The 20,082-nt window shown below is 37.5% G+C and overlaps 2 protein-coding genes across 3 annotated transcripts in view; both read left to right on the top strand.

The window, feature by feature from the left end:
• The window catches only part of LOC134288404 (uncharacterized), a 250,015-nt gene that overhangs the window by 165,300 nt on the left and 64,633 nt on the right, over positions 1–20,082 (top strand). The gene's annotated exons all lie outside the window — the stretch shown is intronic.
• Positions 1–20,082, top strand: part of LOC109404937 (protein cycle) — a 161,339-nt gene that overhangs the window by 14,400 nt on the left and 126,857 nt on the right. For both annotated transcript variants that reach the window (XM_062853202.1, XM_062853203.1), the window contains exon 2: positions 11,363–11,421. In XM_062853202.1, the coding sequence (XP_062709186.1) occupies positions 11,405–11,421 (17 nt within the window). In that variant the 5' untranslated portion in view covers positions 11,363–11,404. The remainder of the gene's footprint in view (positions 1–11,362; positions 11,422–20,082) is intronic.

A 20,082-nucleotide genomic window follows, 5' to 3' on the forward strand; every position in this document is an offset into this window, starting at 1 on the left:
ATATATAGTTTACGCGCGTTTACGCGGGTATTCAGCAAGACCAGGATGGTAACGGGTTCTGTGTCTGGTCAGACCACAATTTTTTCGCAATGGGAATAGAGTATCGGTAGCTATCAGAGCAAACATGTAGCTAGCATTTTCGTCCTAATATAAAAAAACAAAGGATTGAAACGCTGTTTCTTTTGTTTAATATTTTGTATTTTTTGATAAAAGTGAACACATATGGAAACAAACAGTACGGAATCAATTGGTGCCCTAATCGCTTGTTTTCGAATAGGATGGATTAGGGAGCGTGAGATTACTTATGACAGTCAGACCATATATTTATTTGTTTGAGCATAGAATATCACGTTGTTTGCAACATGGCATATGGATGCAAAATGGGTAACAGCCAAAGCAAGCTTTCACTTCAAAGAACACTTAGATAAGAATCAGGTTCTATCTTAGTTTAGAGGTAACGACAGAAAGAAGAAGGCTTTAGTTTTAACCATCATTGAGAGCTTTAACATTTCAATTGATGTGCATGTGATCGTCAACCACGAATAGATGTACCTTAGTTCACATGATTTTGACATGTTTAGGAACATAATACTTTTGGAAAATCAGACAGATCTGAGATGTGCACTACAATTTACTGATTGCTTCTTACCATGAGTTAATACTTGAGTAAAACGTCTAAAACTAGCAACTGAATCTTGAAGTTTTAGCGTACAATCGCTCAAAATTACATGAAATCGCGAAGATAGCAATTAAGTCAGTAATAAATGATATAAAGCGTCGATTTACAGGAGAAACTATTTCAAACGTGTTTTTATTATAAGCTACGGGGATTTTGCTCTTTGTTACCACTTGGCTTAACGAACTTTAGACCATTATGTCTAATAAAGGTGTGTTTGCTAATTCATATTGCATTGAATCGCAGCGAGAAAAAAAAAATCTTGATTGAACATATTGTGGCAGCGCGATCAACAGATGTAATGACATGCATAGAAGGCATGGAACTGCGAGAATACTCAAGAGCATTACTAAACGTTGGTAATAGTTAGTTAAAGGGGTAAGTCAGGTACTTAAAATATGATAGGAGCGGCAAATATATGGAACTTGGAAAAAAACTTTGGATGAAATCAAATGAGGTTGAAGGTATCAGTGTTCAAAACACAGTAACAGAAAAAATATAAATCAATAAACAGCTCTTTGATTACGTATTCAATTTGACATGATTAGGTGGATTGTTACGAATTCCAAGTTACATCATGGAATTGCTCATCATTCAAATTTCTACCAAGCACTATATGAAACCATTAAAAAGTTCTAGTATGATATATCCAAATACAAGGGATTACGTAATCCCAGTCTATTTGGAAATGAAAAATGGGATGTAGGGGATAGTAAATCCTAGTCCATTCCTTGCAAGAAACGTAGGGAGCTAAGAGAGTTCTAGTCCGTTTCTGTATCCAAATATAGGGGATAAAGTTATCCTAGTCTATTTGGAGGTCGAAGAATAAAAAGTAATGGAATGTAGGGGGTCACGGATCCTAGTCCATTCCTAGCATGAAACGTAGGGAGCTTTCGGCAAGTTCTAGTCCGTTTCTGTATCCAAATATAGGGGGTGAAGTCATCCTAGTCTATTTGAAGTAGAGACAAATGGAATGTAGGGGATTACAAATCCTAGTCCATTCCTAGCAAGAAACGTAGGGAGCTCAGAGAGTTCTAGTCCGTTTCTGTAACCAAATAAAGGGGATAAAGTTATCCTAGTCTATTTGAAGATAAATGGATGAAAAGGATTACGAATCCTAATCCAATCTCGGTTCAAGTTTGATTTTAATGTATTACAGATCAAAATGAAGGAGTTCAGCTCAGTTCGTTTGGCGTAATATCTAGTAATTTTTATGTATGAGAATCTGTGAATAATGTATCTTGCTTGAAGTCAATTTTAGATAATCATCCATATAAGAAACATGAGTTTGAAAAATTGAAGATCATATCAAGAAGAAAAATGAAGCTGGCATATAGGAGAATCAAAGGAAGAACTGTCCCAACTACTGTGGTAAGAGTATTCAACCAAACCGTAAAACGGAGGAGGTAAACGTATGTAAAAGCGGCTAAGTAAACGCTAATTACATCAAGATATTGATTAGTTTAGTAATCGCAATTTCATATTCCTATATAGATAACCATAAACCTATACCAGGATATCGGAGAACACGTAGGAAAGATTGGCTGATGAACATTGACGATTGACGAAAGGATATCCTGGAGGAGGTCTTGGACATCACTATATGAGTGCAACGGGATTTCAATCGAAAATCATCAAATGTTGTTTATTACAAGGTTTCGCATATTGTTCTACTTTGTGATAGGATATTTTCACTTATAGGATAGTTCTTCTATTTGAAGAAAGGGAGAGATGTAGTAGTTGGCTATAACCATAATTATTCTGATAGTAGGCTGAGAGCCAGGAGGAAGGAAATAAACGTCATTGTGATAATTGTTTACAACCGAACAACACGGTTTGTTACTGTTCTACAATCGAAAAACACACAGACGGTAACGCTGTTTTGTTTTGATTATGCGTTTCGTTTCACCCCGTTCATGAGCAGAATGACGTTTGAACCATTTTTAGTTTGAACGATGTGCAGATTAGAGGGGGTCAAATTAAAAAGTGTTCAGATTAGATGAGGTCAAACCAACGGGGGTAGACGGTAGTCAGCTTCCCAGGGAAGCCGTTTTCGTCCATGATTCTCCATAGCTCTGTGCGGTCGATACTGTCGTATGCCGCTTTGAAGTCGATGAACAGGTGATGCATTGGGACCTGGTATTCACGGCATTTCTGGAGGATTTACCGTACGGGGTCCGTTGAGGACCGGCCGTCGATGAAGCTGGCATGGGTGTCCAATTCGCGAATCACAATGAAGCTATAACTACCGAGTTATGTTCTAAACTGATCCAGAGAAACAGAGGTATAGCCTGGGGTACACTATAAAAGCAGTTTGGGAACCACTGCAGTCCTTGCGTTTCGGGTTCCGCCGATTGAATAATGCGCAGCTGATAAACGCCGTGAGCGTGCGGGCTGTGTTGCGCCATTTTTCCAGAACACCGGGAGCCGGTGCATCACGGGTGCAATGCGAATGCACTTTTAAGTATGCGAGTATTGCCAGCTAATCCATCCGTTCGTCTCTGTATTGCAGGTGCAGTGCATGCATTGCATATGCCTACTTATACCTAAGTAGACTTGTTTACGTGCGACAGCCTGTAGTAGCAGCGGCTAACTCGTTAAGGCTGATGTGGAGATGGGACGCTATTTACTATTGAACTGCTGATATTTACTGCTAGATTGTTTTGGTATGGGCAATAATTGCGACGATTGCGTAATTCTAGTTTTATTATTACTTGAACACTCATAAGAGTTTTCTATTTGTTTTTAATTGGAGATGAGCGAAGGGAGCCGGCTTAATGCAGTGGTGTCGTATTCTAAGTAGAAGGGTTCAGTATGAACTGTGGCATGTGCGATCGGCTTTCTGACGACGAACGGTTTGTTTTGCTTGTCTCGCGGCAGTAGCAGCGAAATTAGTCTTGGTAGTTTAGCTATGTGGAGTGGACGATTATGGCGCGTGGCAGACGCTATTTAGTTGTTTTGCTGGAGATGCACGACAAGTCCCTTAAAAGGTGATACCTTTTCCTTATCCACCTTAAGGCTTTACGTTTATACTTGAACATGGCCCATTGGGAGCATTATAATATGGTGCTATGTATTATGTCATATATTTTCCCAAGTAACCAACTGTGCTGAAGCCTTACTGCATGCAGATATACGGTGTATTTAGAGCAATCATTACATTAAATCCAAACTTAAGGTTGATTTAAAGTAGAAATGGGCAATTATAGAATCATATTAAGATTATACTGGTATAATCTTGGAGCAGTCGCATAATTGTTTATTTCTATTTTAAATAAACCTTAAGTTTGCATGTATAGTAATGATTGCTCTAAATATACCTGGAGGCAGCTTTCGACTGAGGTATCTGGACACCTGGGAGGATTTTCGGCGTGGCAGTCGCAATTGCAATCAAACGATCAGATATTCTCCTTCATCCGACGTTTCGATGTGTATTACATCTTCTTCAGGGAATTCTATGTTTGAGACAAGATAATTATACTATATATACTTAACATTAAACAATGGAAAAAGAGGCTTACAGGGGTGTTAATCGCTTTCGTTTTGAAAGGCTTTGTGGAAGCATAATCCGTCCGAAAAACTATTTAAAAAACGTTGGAATCGACTCTGAAATACACATAGAATCAGTAACATTCTTCAGCATATTTTTAAATTAATTAAGTACTCTTGAACACTAGTTATGTTTTTGCCGAATTCGGTTCGCACTTCTAACAACACTACTAACGGCCAATTTGTTTAAGCTAAGTGGTGAATATGTGTGGAACCTAAGTGGGGACAACATGGTTGGATTCGTTTTGGTAGCTATTGGGTATATCTGTTATTGTTGCTGTGTTCGTTATTTTAGATCGCTTTGTGTGGAGTGTATGGAAAATGCCTGCATACATTGAACTAAGACATTCGATGTCTGATCTCTTGTTGATGGTGTTTGGAGTGTTTAGAATATGACAAACCTCGAGAATAGGAAGAGCTGTTTGCCTTCTGTGTTGATCTAAGATCTGTGTTTTTTCTAAATTGAACCGATGTTGTTCGTCAATGCTATGTTGCAGAAGTGCCGTTTTTTCCCTCAACCGTTCTATTTCAAATTTCGTCGTTGGACTGTCGCTGTTGCTGGTCACTAGTTCTTCAAGCTGGTTTATGGTTGAACGATGTCCGCTGATGCGTTTCTTCAGTTGGGTTGTCGTTAACCCTACATAGCTGGCTGCACAATCATTGCAAGGGATACGGTAGATGACGTTGTTCCGCATCTCTGATTATGCTTCTCGGATTATGCTTCCACAAAGCCTTTCAAAACGAAAGCGATTAACACCCCTGTAAGCCTCTTTTTCCATTGTTTAATGTTAAGTATATATAGTATAATTATCTTGTCTCAAACATAGAATTCCCTGAAGAAGATGTAATACACATCGAAACGTCGGATGAAGGAGAATATCTGATCGTTTGATTGCAATTGCGACTGCCACGCCGAAAATCCTCCCAGGTGTCTAAATATACCGTATATTTGCATGCAATAAGGCTTCAGCACAGTAGTGGTTACTTGGGAAAATATATGACATGATACATAGCACCATATTATAATGCTCCCAATGGGCCATGTTCAAGTATAAACGTAAAGCCTTAAGGTGGATAAGGAAAAGGTATCACCTTTTAAGGGACTTGTCGTGCATCTCCAGCAAAACAACTAAATAGCGTCTGCCACGCGCCATAATCGTCCACTCCACATAGCTAAACTACCAAGACTAATTTCGCTGCTACTGCCGTCCCTGCTCATACAGTTCATGCTGAGTTAGTAGCGAGAATTAGAGTGACTGGAAGGGAGAGTGGCGTTAATGTCAAAATTGGAACAGCGATCATCTGTCAACTCCATATACAAATTACCGTTCCAAACGAGCAGGAGACCTGTCAAAATTGGAACATGGCGTCACTCTCCCTTTCAGTCACTCTAGCGAGAATATGTCTGAGTTCAGTTCATGTCAGCCCAAAAACTTTCCGTATTTTAAATTTATTGACTTCGTTTTGCAAAGATTATTGTAGTGCCATTCGATTTACAAAAGCAAAAGTGGTAATTTGGCAAAGACAACTCCCAGATAATAACTGTGAAACTGCTAAGATTCAGGCACTGCCTCATATATTCCGAAAGGAGGAAACTTGAATTAATGAATTGCACCCAATCCCTGTAAAACTAAGGCCAGAATTCAAGCGCCACTTGTTGATCGCCAGTCACAAGTGAACGAAGACGATGGTGGTTGTTTTTGTTTGCAATTGCAAAACTTTTCCACCAAGGGTTCGGAGGTGTGCATAATTTTTCACCTCGGTGAGCAATCAAACTGGACGAGTTTTATCTTATCTTTTCCATCATTATTGACTCCCATCATCGCGTCGCCGCTTTGTTTTGAATTTACACTAGCGGAACCAACAAAGCAAAATGCGTTATTAATCATCTAATTATTTAACAAACACTTTTTTTCTCTGGGACAAGTTTTAAGAATACATTGAAAGAGTGCAAACTCTTAGCTGGCGATCTTGGTCTTCGATGACCTGTGGAAGCATGAGCTTGAAACTTGTGAAGACCAGAGCTATGTGTGCAGCAGGCTGCGGCTTATTTTTTCAAAAGTTGTTGAAGTATGAAATTTGTAAGCTCTTCTGGATAACAATAGAAACCTTTGAGTTTTAGCCAAAATATTGATATTTTGAGGAAGCGCAAACGCCTCAAAGTTTAATTTTCGAGGTGCTTTCACATTAACTTTTTCAATTTTCAACCGATTTTCAATATTTTTTATGAATCTCTTTCCAACAACATCTCGACCAGACTTTAAAGTCTCTTCAAATATAAGTTTTTTTCAAAAACACGTATTTTACGAGAAAAATAAGAATTCCTATGAGTAATGAGTAATGAGTATCTGTTCGGGATAGGTTGGGCTACATATCCTCCGACAATTGGAATATACAAAATAAAATAGATACTAAAACATTGGTTTTTCATATTGATCTCACCATTTATTATGAAAACTACTATTGACTCAATACACATCATCAATTCAGAGAACAATAGAATATTAGTAAAATTTTGTGTACCGTAAACCGGGGTCAAATTGATCAGCGGGGTGAAATTGATCATTTGGGTACTGCATTGTAATTGTATACCAGGAACTTCTAAGCGTCGCAATGATCTCAAACTTATTACCTCACTTAGTTCATAGATGTCTAGAGATGAGTTTAGGCTTTTATTTTTTTTTTTAGAAAAAAGTTAGCTTTGCCTTATTTTTTAGGAATTTGCAATGTGTTTCTCACTTAGCACAAATCATTGCTTCTAAACAATTGATTGCCACTAGGACTTCCCGTAAACTTTTTGTTTTAACATTTTTGTGGAACCTTGGTTGGAAAGTTATGAAGCTATCCTGAATATGAATAAGTTAAAAAAAGTTCTTATTTGACGAAAAGGTCATTTCTTGTAACAGAAATCACTTAATTAATAGGAAATTGCCTACCTTTAGGCGTTAAGGGGGGAAATTTAAAAATTTAATTTTGCTTTTTCAGTGTTAAATTCACTAGTTGTAAGTGTTTTGACGCGTTATTCGGGTTTAGAAAGGCAAAATTAAGTGGATAGGGAAATTTTTCTTTTTAACCGATGCTTAATAATACTGATCAATTTCACCCCAAAGTGGCATCTTCAATTTTTTGATTTTTGAAGTAATTTAACTAAAAGTTTAAATTTGTTGAACAAAATTCTGTCACATGGTTTCATCCACTAGGTACTGATTTTCCAGAAATTATTTTGGAAATTTTTGAATTGTCACTAATGTTATCCGCAAAAGTTGTTTTAAAGTGATCAATTTGACCCCGGATTACGATACAACATTTATTATTCGATTCAATTGTTCGAAAATCTAGAGAGCATCTCTTCCAAAATGGGTTAAGCAGCTTTTTGGAATTCCTGTTTTCATTGGGAAATTTTTCAGCAATTTCTTCAGTTTTTTTTTTGCAATTTGTTTGGCATTTGATTTGGTAACGTGTTTTAAAATTGAAGAGGCATTATTGACTTTTATTGGATTTTCTTTGAAGTGTTTTTAAATTGGAAATTTTTTAAAGAATTTTTCGGCAAATTATTTTAAAATTTCTTCAGTATTTTATTTGGGAACTGCTTGGATAATTTCTTTAAGAATAAACATGGCTGTCAGACCTGGTGTGATGGTTAGAACACTTGACTATCACGCCGAGGACCTGGGATCGAATCCCACTCCCGACAAACTCGCAAAATGTGAGTTCTTCCTTCGGAAGGGAAGTAAAGCGTGGGTTCCGAGATGAACTAGCCTAGGGCTAAAAATCTCGTTAATACATATAGAAGAAGAAGAAGAATAAACATGGCAACTTTTACAAGCAATCTCATCAGCAAACTCTTGCGGGAGTTTTTTGCCAATATTTTTTGGAATTTCTCAAGCATTTTTTTTAATTGCTTCAGCAGTTCTTTTGATAATTTTCTTTGGAATTGCCTTGGCCATTTTATTTTTGAAGTTTACCCAGTACTCCATCAATCCCTTTGAGAATTCCTTCGGTGTTTCCTTCACTAATTAATTCGGCAATGTTTTTGGGAATTTCTTCGCAAATTTGTTTGAACATTTTTTCGGTAATTCCTTTGGAATTCCCTAAAAAATCATTTTTCTGACATATTTTCTGTATATTTTTTTGGGAATTTCTACATCAATGCCTTTCGGGGTTTTCGTTGGCAATTTCTTTGAGGAATCTATCGGCGATTCCTTTGAAACTTCCTTGAGAGTTCGGTAAAGTGCTTTCGAATTCCTTAAGCAATTCTTTTGAGAATCTTTTTCAAAGTTTCATAGAATATGGTTGGTCCTTCTGGTGTTTCTACGTGAATGTTTGTGGAAATTTCTATTAAATTTTTTTCGACAAATCCATTAGAATCTTTTTCCGATTTTCTTTTTGGAATTTCTTCGGCAACTCTCTTAGGCAGGGATGCCATAAAAAAGTCATTTCGTTATTTGCTAATTTTACTGCACTTCATCGGAAATGTTAATCCGCGACATAATTAATTATCCATAGCTAATCAGCATTATGCACTGGTGATGCGTGCGAGAAGAAATTTACACCGAAAGTGGTGTGAATAAAAAATGTCATGACATTTTGCCGATGCGGATTTATGAAACTCCTTCAAAACCACATAAAAACCCGCAATATCAACAAATTCATCCTGGAGCTCTTATATTAACTTGATATTCAAGCAATAAAAATATAAGAAGAAAGTAAAGTAAGAAGAAAGTTTTTTGATAACTGATACCCCAGTACTTGTTTAAAAATATAAAACTAGAGAAAATACTGTTAAATGAAAAAAATATCAAAAAAAATCGCTGAAATACTATTAAAGTTACCCCGTTTTACGGTACTCTTGAATGCTTCCAAATAGATGCCGCTATGGAAGTTGTGTCCCACCAAAAGTACTGATTTCCAGTATTCTATGTAATTTTGTGAAGATGTTGTAGTTCTATTTATTGATCTCCCCACAATCGTTCTGGAAAAGCATTTCCATGTATCTATACTAGAAAAATTTGTAATTAGAAGGCACGAAATATTGATAATTGACAAATTGAGAGATGAAATTTGTGAAAAAAAAAAACGCATTCTGGTGGAGTTCGAAACCACGCCCCTTATTCGCCAGACCGGCGCTCTAACCAACTAAGCCACAGAACAAGTAATAATTCTGCGAAATAGAAAGCCAAACTGACTCCGAAGCCACACCATGAAGCCAAGCAGCACACAAGTTACAAAGGAGTGTCGACATCGCAGGTTTTTGGTTGTGCAGGAGCTACATTCATGTAATTCTAACTCAAAGGCAGAATAACTTGAAAATGACTCGTGTCCAGCCAAAAACCTGCGCGCTGTCCACACTCCTTGTGACTGCTTGGGAACACTCTTATTGCATAAAACCATCTCTCTTTCGGCTTAGATGCCAATCCACAACACACTCGCGTTTGTGCCCACTAACTACAAGTGAAAGCGAATTATTTTTACGAACTGATAAAATTCGTACTTAGCAAATTTTAATGCTGGTAGTCAGCTTTCTACAGAAATATGACAAAAAATCGAAAGGTATAATTTTTGGAAAATTGGAATTATATGACATCTAACATACATCTGCGATGTACATGATCAAAATCTTATTCAAATTTCAAAATATTCAGTCGAAAATGGCATTTTTTCGTGTTTTGGGTTGGAAATGCTCTTCAGAGTGTTGGGTGTCTTCAAAAATATTGATGATATTTATTGGCAAAATAGTTTACCTCCAGTTTGGCTCTTCTATTGAATCATAAGCAATGTACAATTGCCAATCAATAAATAATAAGCCTAACAGTTTAAAAACCGGAAGCATCAAGTTGTAGTGATTTATTTATCAATAAACGTAGACAGATAGGAAACAAATCTACTGGTCCCGAGCACATCAGCCAATAGCTGTCAAATTCAGACAATCTCACCCTATTCATCAAATCGCATCATAACGAAGCGATTAGCCCGCAATAATCTGTAGCAGGAAAATTCCACATTGAAAACGTCCCCTCACCATCGGTATAAATTTCGTTTCTCACAGAACCGATCGTCCCCCGCTCACAAGATTGTACCACAAAGTCTGCTTCAAACTTTTCTGCCATTGACTGACTGACTAGCTGGCTGGGTTATCTGCCTGCATCCATCTCGGAATATTAGATAATCGAGCGCGCGTAGGATGACGATAAAACGATATCGTCGTCGTCGTCATCGTCATCTTTGAGAGAAGGGGGTATCCTGAGGACAAATAGTACGGCAATCAACAACCTGTTGTAACTGTTTTGGAAGGGTGCTTGTTGGGTAGCTGTTGAGATGAAAAAAAAAAAATGGGACGAAGTCCTTTTCCACGGATACAGGAATTGGAGTGGAGGAGATGCAGGTTGAATTGTTCTTTTGGTTTGACTTTGTATCGAACAAGGTGGTTGGGGGCCGTTCATAAACCACGTAGACTTTTTGGGGGGGAGGGGGGGTCTGGCCAAAGTCTACGCTCCATACAAATTTCGAATTTTTTGTATGGACAAAAGTCTACGAGGGGGGAGGGGGGGTTTGAGATGGCCAAAATTTGGTCTACGTGGTTTATGAACAGCCCCTTGCAGGACTGGAGAAGGATATTGATACATCAAGAAGGACTCTGCCGGTTCTGAAGTGGAGATATCTTTTGTTGCTGCAATAATCTGCTAGCTGATATTGTCAGTTATTCATAATTTGATGGAGTATGAGAATTTTCAAATAATTTGTGTTTGTTTTTACCGGCAGAGTATTAATTTGAGGATTAATCTTTTTAATTTTAATCAAAAGCACTTTTTCATTGTATTTGGGTGCAAATCCATTAATCAATTGTGGTGAATACGTTTTTTTTTTAATTTGGGAAAAAAGTAATGTATTGTTTCAATAATTTGCGTAGAAAACAAGATGTAGATGAATCTGTTATTTTTCGCAAATTGATCCTTCAGAAGAGACAAATCATAATTGGCTTTACATGATAGGGCTGATCAGGTGTTGTATGAAGGAATCATTTGTTCCCATTTCTGTTTTCCCTTTAGCTGACGCTGTGTCCCATAATAGTAACAATTGCACAATGCAGCATACTGAATTGAAACTCAAGCTTTTTTCCTCTTTATTCTTTTTCTCCAGATGCTCCCGGGATGTCTTCCAGTGCCAAACAACGAATGAAGGATGATCTATTCAAAAAGGTGAGCGGAATAATTTCACTCAATTACGACGATAACGACGACGATGCTCTTTATTGGGTAATCATTATTGACTGTAACTACCTTCCGACCGACCGAATGGTGTCGATTGAGATGACGCTGCTGGTGGCGAATAAAGCAAGTAGCGCGAAGGATGTAATGTTACACCGTCGCGTCGCGTTGTTGCCTTGCCGCTGATTGAAGGAATTATGAGGCGAAAAAAAGACAAAGAAAATAATCAATTAGATCTCGGCTTACCGATGAATTGGAGGTTGTTCGTTATCTTCGGTTAAAGGCAGGTAACGTCAAAGATGTGTGTTTGATTGTTTAACGTGGTTTAACAGTTATGGGGATTTGAAGTCAACGATAATCAGATCAGACCAGAGATGTAGTGAGAAAATTCTTCTGTAACGGCCTAGGATAGGGGAGAGAAGTTGGTAGGTTGAAGACATTGATTTGTTTCACTATTATAATATTTAAAATATTAATAGTCAGTGCAGGATGTGCTCAACGCATTCCTAAAAAAATATTTGTGCAATTCGTAGGAAAGTATAGTGGAATTTATAATGGAAAACCAAAAGAAATTTCTTATATAAAAAATGCCACTGAGAGAAATTTTACTTCACTATAATATCCTATATGCGAACATGTGTTGACTGGGCTGAAAGCCCCTGAAACAATCTTGAAACTCCATGAAATGCTCTGGAACGACCCTGAAACTTCCTGAAACCCTTTAGAAGATCGCTCAAACCCCTTGGAGCGCTACTGAAAACGCGTAAATGCCCTTGAAACCCAATTAACCTCACTGAAACCTTCTAACTGTCGTAACAACGTCCCTGAAACCTTCTGGAGCGCCCTTAAACCCTTTGGAACATCCCTGGAACGCCCCTGAGATCCCCTTGAATACTCCTTGATCACTCCTGAAACCTCCTGGAACTCCTTGGGATGCCCCTGAAATCTCCAGGAATGAGCCATTTTACGAAGTGACAACAATGTTGATGATGATATTGATCAAAATGGACTAGGACTATAGCACTAGAATGCCCTATAAACTCCCCAAAACCCCATTAGATCGCCAGAAACGTTACTTCCCTCTAGCACACCAGATTCTTGTGAAATTTGGGTGGCCCGTCCCACAAAATTTGAATTCATTGAACTTTATAACAGCACTAAATACACTTAACCTTTCAGGACGTGCGTCATCAAGCAACCGAAACTGCATCGCGCTCGCATTGTATATAACGAGCGATGTTTTTTGGAGGTGTTAATAAGGGTTAAAGGTAATATAGCGAATATTGCTCCATGAGACCCACAATCTGGAAAATTTTGTCTGACTATGTGTTCATAAAACGAATATTTCAATTTCGTCGCTAGTTTTATTTGTTGTGTTTAGAGTCTCAGACATTGTAAAAAAATCCGAACACGAATGCCAACTTATTAGGTAAAGTGTCTTTAATGTCGGGGCTCGTGGCGCAGTGGTCCACACGTTCGCTTCATAAGCGGATGGTCATGGGTTTGAACCCAGCCCCGGCACTTGCAGTTTTTCGCCAGTTGCTCTTCCCCCCGAGAGCAGCTGGCACTTGACCCTCTTCGGAGCATATAGCTCCAATGGACCCGGAATTTGGATATCGGCGAACCGCAACTCATAATGGACCCCCCAAACGGACTGGAAAAGGAACAGCAGCCAAACATCAGCATCATCGTGCTCATCATTCTACCGTGGACAGGGTAGAAAAGTTGAAGCAGCACAAGGCACCAGTTCGATATAGTTGAATTAGAATAGAATACATGTAGGCGCTGTACAAAGTGCAGCGTCCAATTGGAATCGCTCACGTAGTGCCCTAGTGGACAAAAGAGCTGTAAATTAGGTTAAGTGAATAAGAATAAAAAAAAAAAAAAAAGTGTCTTTAATAAAATATAATAATAATTGTAAAAAAATCCTTCTATAGCACTATTGCGCTTAGCAAGAAAATTTTTAGTTTTACGCTTTTACCGATCTGTCAGTCAGTTGTGCGCAAGGGTGAATCTCATATCATGGGCAGTATCCTTATTTGCATTACTTAAAACATACCCAACCGGTATCGACCGCGTGCGATCAGTACAAGACTGAATGCAACAAATAATGGCACAACCAATCCAATCAGCAACAATTCCAGAAAATATTGTTTTATTTCCGTTTCATTAAAACAATCTCGAAAGGGACCATAATAAGTTAACTTACCTGTCCACGCAAGTTATCAACAACAACGATCAGTCGGTAGGCGAGCGTCGATGTTTGTTTTGGTCGCAGACAATGGAAACGTGCTGCGTGTAGCTTTGGCGCGCAACGACGTCGTCTGAGGTCGTCTGCTTTCTTGCTCCTGATTGGCTGCGCGCAACTGGAGTGGAACTGCGCGTAACTGCCCGGCGCGCAATTTGCGCAACGAAAGAAAAACTATACAAAATATTCGCAATATTCAACAGCTTATTGAAGATCGCAAGTTATTCGAGGACGATTAATCGGTGCTGAATGAGCAATCGTCAACTGATTCAGCACAACATGATTTCAATGCTTATGTTTTATCAATTTCGGAACATCAATGCATGTACAAAGCAACCGGGTAAAAAGTAGAGTAACACTTATCAAGATACAGTAATCTGAGTGGAAGTTGGTCACTTTTCATCTATTCTTTTCAACCAAATTAGGTAAAATGCATATGATTTCAAGCAAATATTTTTAAAACATGTACCAAAGTGGCTTATCTCCTTATGGCTAGTTTCCGTACGTACTGTGCAAAAAGATACACAGCAAAAAAATATGAAAGTTAAACAGCACGTAAATTGAAGATCAACTGAATTTTGCGGCAGAAAAATGTAAATCACCAACATTTAACGTCAGCCGAGCAGCCCGCTGCTGGTCAGACAGCTTGTTTACAGATTTTAAAGCATATTCGCTTTAAATTTACATGCATCTGCTATAAATCATGCCAGCCACTCTCCGTCATCTGCTAAACGAACGGCTGCTCGCAGCTGTGGCGGTTTCCCCATTGTCTCTCACAATATTCTCTGCAGTAGCCGGAGAACGTCGGGAATGCGTGCATTATGGTAGAAGCAGTTTAACTTTGACTGTCTGCTACTCAACGAGCTGAGATAGCCGAGAGAGCTCGGGCGTGCTATTCACACCCCAAGGATCTGAGTTCAATTCTCGCTCGGAGCGCAATTTTTCTTTATATTTTCTAACAGATATCTGCTATGTAATTTTAAGATCGCACAGAAATTTCCATCATATATGACGGGGTCCTTTTGTTACATTTGATTCGTCATAATTTTACAGGTTTTTTTTCGAACTGTGTAGGACAAGTAATGGTCAAGTAATGATGTGTATGTAATATGTAAATATTTAAATAATGTGCAGTAAGTTACAAAATGGCCCACATTAGAGAATTAACGTCTTGAAATCCCGCTTCAAAAGTGCATCAGATCTTCAAGCGCACAAACATCAAGAAGAAAGCTTCGAACAATAGCGCATAACAATAGGTCTTGCTCGCATGTAAAAAGCTTTAAATAAGAAGATGCACTGGTTTTGTTCACGGAGAGATTTGTGCAATCAAAATTGTGAGTAGGTACCAAAGTCGACCATTGTGGTGGTCATTTTGGTATTCTAACATGTCTGTCTTAAAACCAGGGTGCACAATGTTCATAGTCAAACAGCACGAATTTGAATATTTCTGCACTCAATATTCAAAACAAAAATGTCATTGTCGCTCTTCCTCTTCACACAGTCAGTCATTTCGTGGTCATTGTATATAAGGAGTGTATCGGAAAGTAGTTGAAAATGTTCAGAATGCTCTATCTCGAAGCTGGGTTGGTCTTTTCATTTCGGTTCTTCTAGATCTTCAAGCGCACAAACATCAAGAAGAAAGCTTCGAACAATAGCGCATAACAATAGGTCTTGCTCGCATGTAAAAAGCTTTAAATAAGAAGATGCACTGGTTTTGTTCACGGAGAGATTTGTGTAATCAAAATTGTGAGTAGGTACCAAAGTCGACCATTGTGGTGGTCATTTTGGTATTCTAACATGTCTGTCTTAAAACCAGGGTGCACAATGTTCATAGTCAAACAGCACGAATTTGAATATTTCTGCACTCAATATTCAAAACAAAAATGTCATTGTCGCTCTTCCTCTTCACACAGTCAGTCATTTCGTGGTCATTGTATATAAGGAGTGTATCGGAAAGTAGTTGAAAATGTTCAGAATGCTCTATCTCGAAGCTGGGTTGGTCTTTTCATTTCGGTTCTTCTATGAAATCTTCGCAATATAGTTAAGTTTAGAATACCTTGGAAAAATTTGGAAAATGTTTAGTATTATTGAAAATATGGTTGAATGAATACACCTCACAAAATAAAAATCTGCACAAAATGCAATTTTGTTAAGATTTTTCAACATTTCAAAAATCTGTAGCGAGTAAAATTTGTACGATAAAAATCTGGAAAATATTGATGCTTGTTAACAGTTATGTACACATAACATATCATGCAACACCGACTTTCAAAAATCATATTTTCGATAGAAAAATCTCCTATATCTACTAAATGGTCCACTCCAAAAAACGTCTATTTTGTGGTCAAACTTTGAAGTTCTGCTTTTAATATCTTAAAAGGTTATAAAATTCTATTTTTTGCTCTAACTTACTCGTCCATAAATTAAAAAAACATACCCTATTTAAAAAAATGCGAATTTTTCATTTAATGTATTTTTTATTTGCGTAAACATGATTTGGAGGAGCATAGAAAAAAGGGGTTCCTCAAAAATGGCCTTTTTTCATTTTAAAGAATTGCGCTTAAATGCAGTCGAGATTTTTCTTTGAAAACATAATTTGCCTATATCATGAGGATTCTGGAACTTATTATGTTTGCACAAAAAAGTTAACAATTTTCGAACATTATCGAACTTTTTTTCGCAATTTCAATTTTTTAGAAGGTGTGCAAAAATTTAAAAACATGCGTTCAGTAATCTAGGTTAAAACCCCAGTTAAAAGAACATTTTTAGAAAATCATAAAAGCCATTTCTTTTTTCAATTATTTGTACAGTATCTCCAAAAATAAAATTACTTAAAAGTTGTATTAAACTATTTTTGAGGCTATTTTAAACATTTTCAACTACTTTACGATACACTCCTTAAAGCCGATCGAGAAACAATTTCATAATTACCTACGTTTATGGCTACGATTCCTACCAAAAACATTCCATAACAATCAAATGGGAAAGGAATTGTTTGAAGCAGCATTAAATGTTATTGAACCGTTACTATTTTTTTAGCAATTCAATACTTTGCAAAATGTTTACAAATATTCATTGACTTTCATTCAGTTGACAAACGAGTATCGAGCAGCTGAATATAAATGTGCAGGGGAGTGAAGGACAATTGCCGCCCAGTGAACTTCAGCGCGCCTACTTGAAAATTCCACGCACTGCTTTAGGTGTAAAAAGCAAGCCTCGTTGAATAAATATGATGAGTGCTGTAAAAATCGAGTTTTGCAACGAGTTGCATACAACATTTTTTGCAATGACAAAAAATACTGTAGAATATACTTTATTTAACCCTCGAGCAGTCGCTTCTTTGACTACCTGCAGCGACGCCGCGCTAACGCTGTGTACCACAAGCGTTCATTTTCCATGGTGCGTGTACTCAGTACACGACGCGACCGCTCCCGGGTTAAACAGTACCATCGTGCTTCCCCATGGCTGAATGAGAGCACCCACGTGTTCCATCCTTCGAAATTTGAATCAAGCAAGCCGTGCTATAACCGTCAGAATCGTCACAATAGTTCAAGCTCTTACCGTGGAAACTCTGGTTTCCAATCAAACAATCGCATTATGATTCATAATGCAACCGAAATGAGGTGCATTATGAACCATAATGCAACTCTTTGATTTAGTGAAGATAAGTATACTAGGCCGTTACGACACTAAAGAGGCAAGTATAAACATAAATATTGTAGTGCAGAGTTGCAAACATTTCTTAAAAAATCGTCTGACTTTCGAAAAAAAAGCTCTTTTTTAAATAACACTTAAAGCAAGACTTAAATATATGTTAGCATCAATTTTTACTCAAAGCTAAGTTTGAAAAGCCTACCATGAATGAATAAAAGAGTTTTGTGAGTCATCTGGTATACAAGGCGTTGATGGGGGAGGTGACGTTTTGAAAGACAGTTTTAAGGCAGATCCAGAAAAATCGATGATATTTTTATGGAAAACCTGACATCATTGATATTGACATAATTGATTTACGTGAGAATAGAATTGTAGTATCCTCAGCGGTTGAAGAACTTGAATTCCATAGTGATCAACTGCCCCCTAGAGTACGGTTCGTTAAATTCCACAGTATCACTTAATGATGAATTTTACGGGTTTAGCTATACTAAGAATCAACAGTTTAAAAAGCAATCTATATCTATAAAAAAATTAACTCACAAATAATGGAAAGGGGGGATATTTCTTCAGCTCAAAGTGAACGGTACAACACAACAAGTTTCAGAAATACTGCATTAAAGCGAGTCGAAGGTTGTCTTACATTGTATTTCAGCTCCGATAAATTGCAAAGCGTTTGTGCATTTTGATATTCTATTAAAAAATAAGCATTATCAATTACTGATAACCATGGACAACAACAGTGAGCAGTCTTAGTCACCTGAAACGAACAAGTGACTAGTAATTTTTGTGGGACTGACATATGCGTACATTTTCTATCCATAACTCTCCCATTATAATATAGGCTTTAGGACAGAAGCTTGAAGGGCAAATGGTCGAAGGACAAAAGGTCGAATAAGACAAAAGGTCGAATGGGACAAAAGGTCGAACGAACAAAAATTGGCTTTATTAAATCGTGATGATTGGAGTTTAAAATAACAAGAATTCATCTATAATCACTCATAGGATGTTCTCTCAATGAATATTGTTTTCCACATTTAAATTTTATGAATAACATAACTTTCTATTTATGGTCATCTATTTCAAATGGCAATGCTATAATAAATGCTGCATATAAGCTATTTCATGTTTTAGTAGACACTTTCTTATCTTTCAATAATGTTTTTTTTTTGAGTTGTTGAATAGTTTTGGTATCACTGGATCTATTATTCTCATCGGAATTTTGAATGTCGTTTTTCTGTCAAATTCGGATCACATTTTCATGTCTTCCAATTTGTCTTTTGTCCATCTAACCAGCTTCAGATCGAAACAAGGTATCCAAAGCTCATAATTGGCAATCAGCTGTAGAGGAATTCTCCACATTTTTTCGAAACAAACATATAGGAGAAAGGGGCTCAACGGGTATTGCGAAAAGATATTGTTTAGGAGATACTAGGGTTAAAGTGCTACTTTGCAGGTTTTTACTTGTTTTTGAGTAATTAAAGGCTTCTAAACACATGTCTTTCTTGGGAAAGTTGGTTCAATAAACTGTCGGAAAGCCGTAAAGAACATGAACTTGTTTGACGGTAATGGTCTATTTGTTGTAACTTTGTGGAAATTTAAAATAAATTAATATTGTCTCATGGCAAAAAGATTCGCGGGAAATTTAATAATCTTAATTAAGGACAGACTTGTTAGAATCCCAACATGGCCGCCACAATGGCCGACTTTGGCACCTACTCACGATTTCGAGGGCACAAATCTCTAAACAAAACCAGCGCACCTGAGCTTCTCATTTTAAGCTAATTACAAGTGAGCAAGATCAGAATAATAAAATGCATTGTTGTTTAAAGCTTGCGTCTTGAGATTTGTGCGTCTGAAGTTCTGATGCACTATTGAAGTGGGATTTCAAGGCGTTTGTCCTTAAATCGTACCAATATTTGACGGGAGATTTTGAGTCTCATTTATCCGAAAAAAAGTAATCACTCGGAAGTACTTCGTCAAAGGGCTGTTATAACTATAGAACCTTTTGACATTTGGAGAACAACACCCAGTACGGTAGTGCAATTCATTCGAAATGTCGAACCGTGCTGATTTAATGCTATTAATCAAACGATGGTGACGCCATTTTGAATAAAACATATCAGGGGCATAAACCAAAATAGATCAAAAGTTGGTCACAGTGATGGAAATACATGACACGGAATAATCATTCCGAATAATCTACTTTCGTTTTAGCTTTTTTGTGTTAGGGCTACTTTACTAATGTTCCTTCCGGGCCTTCCTTCAGTTATTCCATCTGGGGATTCGTCTAGGAGCTCCTTCTGTGGATTACTTCAGAAATGCCATCTGGAGGGGACTTTCCTGTTGGGTTCAGCAGAAATTTTCTCCAGAAGGTCCTTCTGGGGATTCCTTTATGAATGCCGTTTGTAGATTCCTCCCTGGAATGTCTTTGAGAAATTATGTGTTCCTTCAGGAGTCTAGTCTGGTATTTCTTCAAGAATTCCTTCTGATGATAAATTATTGCTAGAGGTTTTTTTAGGGTATCTTGGAGTATTCCTAGAAGACACAACTAAAGGATTAAAACAAGATATCTGACTGGGTTTAAGCTAGAATCCCAGAATGAATTCCCAAGAAATTCCTGGGGAAATTTTTGAGCGGATTTCAAAACAATTTCTTTAAAAAATGTTGAAGAAGCAATCTTTTGAAGAATCCCACAAAAACTCCTGATGAAACCCTAAACCCACTTTAAAGTATTCCCAGGAAGAAGTACT

This window comes from Aedes albopictus, chromosome 2, assembly GCF_035046485.1.
Source record: "Aedes albopictus strain Foshan chromosome 2, AalbF5, whole genome shotgun sequence".
Lineage (NCBI taxonomy): Eukaryota > Metazoa > Arthropoda > Insecta > Diptera > Culicidae > Aedes > Aedes albopictus.